The 4,296-nt window shown below is 49.0% G+C and overlaps 1 protein-coding gene across 1 annotated transcript in view; it reads right to left on the reverse strand.

Moving 5' to 3' along the window:
- LOC109923263 (structural maintenance of chromosomes protein 1A) overlaps positions 1 to 3,843 on the reverse strand; it is a 30,904-nt gene extending 27,061 nt beyond the window's left edge. Inside the window, exons 1-4 of the mRNA XM_048619925.1 lie at positions 3,446 to 3,843; positions 2,417 to 2,675; positions 1,171 to 1,311; positions 216 to 298 (exon numbers count right to left, since the gene is read on the reverse strand). Of these exons, the coding sequence (XP_048475882.1) occupies positions 216 to 298; positions 1,171 to 1,311; positions 2,417 to 2,675; positions 3,446 to 3,843 (881 nt within the window). The remainder of the gene's footprint in view (positions 1 to 215; positions 299 to 1,170; positions 1,312 to 2,416; positions 2,676 to 3,445) is intronic.
- Positions 3,844 to 4,296: the final 453 nt, after the last annotated feature.

Consider the following 4,296-nt stretch of genomic DNA (forward strand, 5'->3'; position numbering starts at 1 on the left):
GGGGGGGGGGGGGTTCGCTCTTTGAAGGGTCTCGATGGGCCGAATTACCTGTTTCCACACTGTAAGGATTCTATGATCCTAAATGGGACTAGTTTAGTTTGGGAAATCTGGTCGGCATGGACAAATTGGACCGAAGAGTGTATTTCCGTTCTGTATGAATCTACATCAAACAAGCTTGCATGCAAACAATTCTTTATCATTTAACGTGCTCTCACTTGCTGGTGTTGATGTAATCTTCCAACTTCTCAATCCTCTTCTGATTCTCTTCAATCTCTCGGACCTTCTGCTTGATTTTGGCCTGTAGAGGGTGACAGAATGCCGCTCAATTCCACCATTAATCCAAGCACAGAAATCACCCCACACAAAAAAAAAGGAGGTCCGCAGTCCATTCAAATGGTCTTGTTATCGTAACAATGCTGTCGTTCATACAACAGCTTTGGCTCAGTAAGACATTTCACTGGAGAGATCCCAGGCCACATATGGTGACCACAAGCTCAGTCAAGAGCTGGTTTTTAAAAGGACAGTTGTAGGGAGTGGAGGAGGGGGGTAGGGTGTAGAAGGGCGAGACCATTCTCTGCCAGTTAGGCTGGAACAGGACCAGGCACAAGGCAAGGATCACCAGCACCCCCACCCCAAGTCTTAAAAGCGGTGGGGGCAGTTTTGAGAACCACAAAACCAAATAAAAAAGTCACCTACTATCCAGCAAGCACACTGGACTTACCACATCAGGTCTTCAACCTTGCCCACATTTGAATCTCGCTGAAAAGACAACGATGCGCTGTCGCAGTTTCTCATTTCACACTCAGTGTCAATGCAAAATTTCAAAGAATCACCGTAATTTATACCACAGGGTGGGGGCAGCACCTGGGAGCCTACTGTCCCAGGCTGCTTCCCTCTCAGCTAGTCAGGGTTGATCTGTGAGTGATTATTCCAACAATGGCAAAACACATTATTTTTCGCTGTTGCACGTGGCCTATTAGTTACCTGCTGGGTGGGTCCCTGGATAAGAGAGCCGTGCTTGCGCGCATACACACGCCTGGCCATTCAGTGGAAAGGGGGCAGAAGACGGCAAGGCCGGAGGAGATAGAAAGACGCCCCCACCCCCCACCAACGCGCGACGTATTCTGACCCTGAGGGCTTCAAACCGGCGCCGTCAAATTCACAACCCACCTCTGTCTCCACTTTCTTCCTCTCCTCCAAGTCCAGCCGGTCCTGGTCAGCCTTCTGATCCCGGTTGAACTTCTCCAGCTCCTGAGCTAGGGTGGCTGCTCGCTTGCTGGCCTCCTCCTTCAGCCGGTGGTACTTCTTCACCTGGAGAGATCCGCCCCCCAGGTGGGGTGAGGGGTGCAGAGAGACGAAAGAAAATGGAAGGAGGAGGGGAAAAAAAAAACACAGACGTCACAGCATTACACTGGCGCTCAATCAAGACCACTAACTCTTCGCTATCAAAAGCGCACCAACCTTGCTTTTTAAGAAAAATCAACCGACTATCTCCTAGTACTCACCAGTCTGGAAGGAAACAACTGATTTTTTAAAAATATTGATTTATTATTTTCACATGTACCTGGCGTCCAGTGAAAAGTTTTATTTTACGTGCAGTACAGGCAGATCATACCGTACAACGTGCGTTAGGGTAATAGAACAGAGCGAGGATTACAATGTTACGGCTGCAGAGAAGGTTCACAGAGAGCAAGGTCCAACTGTGGGGAAGAAGATGTTCTTGAATCTGTTGGTACGTGTGTTTAAGCTTTTTATCTTCTGCTTGATGGAAGAAGTTGGAAGAGAATATTACTGGGATGGGAGGATTCTTTGATGTCGGCTGCTTTTTCTCTCCATAGAAAGCATCCTGGGTGCATCACGGCTTGGCACAGCAACTGCTCTGCCCAGGATCGTAGAAAACTACAGAAAGTTGTGAACACGGCCCAGATCACCACGCAAGCCAACCACCCATCCATGGACTCCACCCACACTTCCTGTTGCCACGGAAAAGCAGCCAACATCATCAAAGAACCCTCCCACCCTGCTAATACTCTCTTCCAACTTCTTCCGTCAAGCAGAAGACACAGAAGCTTGAACAGGCATACTGACAGGTTCAAGAACAGCTTCTTCCCCACTGCTATTAGACTGCTGAATGGACGTCTCAAATTTCAAATCCAATGCTGACCTGGCTTTTGTGCACCTCTTAAGTAGCCGTAGCCTTGTATCCCTCGCTTTATTACATCACCTTATGATCTGTAGATCCTTGTATGTTATGATCTGCCCCTACTACACGCAAAACAAAAAAACTTTTCGCTGTTCATGTGGCAACAACAATAAATGAAACCAGACGAGGGAAAGCGTGAACGTTGTTGGCTGCTCCCTCAAGCGGCCAAGTTCCCAGTTGGATCGGCACAAGCAGCACACCCAACCTCCTCACCTGGTTCTCCTCAAGCTGTAGATCCCGTCCTTCGCTCTGGCTCTCCTCCTCCATGCGCTCCTCAAACTCCTGCCGGGCCTTCTCCACTGACAGCATCTCCTGATCCAACTCGTCCATGTCCGCCTTGCGCTTCTTGTACTGCTTCTGCGCGTTCTGCAGTGACTTCTTGGCGGACTCCAGCTTCTTGATCTTGTGCGACGTGTTCTCCTTGGCCTTGATGTACTGCGGTCGTTTCTGGTTCAATTCCGCGTCCTTCTCCCTGAAATCGGAAAAGAACGTCAGCACAGTCACATTTGAAAAATAGCCATCACCCAGTGGGTGGGGGTTAGGGTTAGGGTTAGAGTTCCATTTCTAAACGACTGTGCAAAGCAGCCCCATGCGTTGACACTTCCTGAAGTCAGTGCAAGTGCAATCACAGCCAGAGCGCCAGAGTGCAATCACAGCTAGAGTGCAATCAGAGCGCCAGAGCGCAATCACAGCGCAAACACAAAACAGTACAACATAGGAACGAGCTCTTCGGCACATAAAGTTGTGCTGGACATGAAGCCAAATTAAACTCATCCCTTCTGCCTGCTTTTGGTCCATATCCCTCCGTTCCTTACATATTCATGTTCTTCTCTAATTGTCCCTTAAACGCCTCCACCACTACCCCTAGCAATGCGTTCCAAACTTCTACCACTTTGTGTAAAACAACTTGCCCCTCATATCCCTCTCACCTTAAAAGTGTGCCCCTAGTGTTAGACAACTCTGGGGGAAAAAGATTCTGACCTATCTATGCATCTCATAATTTTATAGACTTCTATCGGGTCTCCCCTCAGCCACCGCCGTTTGAGAGACAACAACCCAAGTTTTTCTAGCTAACCACTTCTGTTCACGCAGGCGGTTGCTTGGAAATTATTGGACACGTGTCAAGAGGCCCGAGATTCTGAATTGTGCTACAGAATTGCAGCTTCCACCTCCTCTTGGTGAGCCATCAGGCCCCACAGAGAAACACAGTAAGCCGTGTGCCCAATTCCCCACAACACCTACTTAATTTCCTTCTCGATCTGCTGCTGCTCCCTGATCAGCTTGCCAACTTCCTTCTTCTGCACCTTCATCTCCTCCTCCACCTTGTCCATGCGTTTCTTGTCCTTCTCGATCTCCTTATTGCGGGAGGTGAGGTCTTTGCTCAACCGCTCGATCTCTGATTCGTTGTGGTAGAGCTTGAAGAGCTGCAGCTGGACCTGCGCGCGGGCCAGTTCATCCTTCAGACGCTGGTAACGTTCCGCCTGACAGGAAGGAGGAGCAAAACAGTGAACAACAAGGATCAGGTGAGGAGACCCAGTAACATTCTCACGTGCCTGCTTTAGCTGGGTGGACGCACTCTTCCGAATCTGGTCGTCACAAGTTCCACACCACACTCTACAAACACCAGCCTCATGAACCATACCCAGCATACACCACGTTGGTAACATTCCTGAGGGAGTGCTGTGCCGGAGGGTTGGCACAACGCCAGACGTTCAGCACTGAGGGGGCACGGTATTGTTGGCTGGTCAGCGCAGGGGGGCAGGCACAGTCAGAGCATCAGCTCATTCAAGCAAATCTGTGTTTGCAGTTTCTCCAGTACTTCTACATCCTTTTTAGTCTTTTGGTGACCAAACATCTACATGGTATTCCAAGTATGACTTAACCCAAACAACGTACAGCAAACTTCGTTTTAACCAACACCTTATGAACTGGCACACTGAATAAACTGGCAAAAATTATGTACCTCAAACACCGGACATTTTTTGCATTATTGTGATTAGCTGAGGGCATAGAACATAGAACATTACAACGCAGTACAGGCCCTTTGGCCCTCGATGTTGCGCCGACCTGTGAAACCAATCTGAAGCCCATCT

Source organism: Rhincodon typus, chromosome 44, assembly GCF_021869965.1.
Source record: "Rhincodon typus isolate 14 chromosome 44, sRhiTyp1.1, whole genome shotgun sequence".
Lineage (NCBI taxonomy): Eukaryota > Metazoa > Chordata > Chondrichthyes > Orectolobiformes > Rhincodontidae > Rhincodon > Rhincodon typus.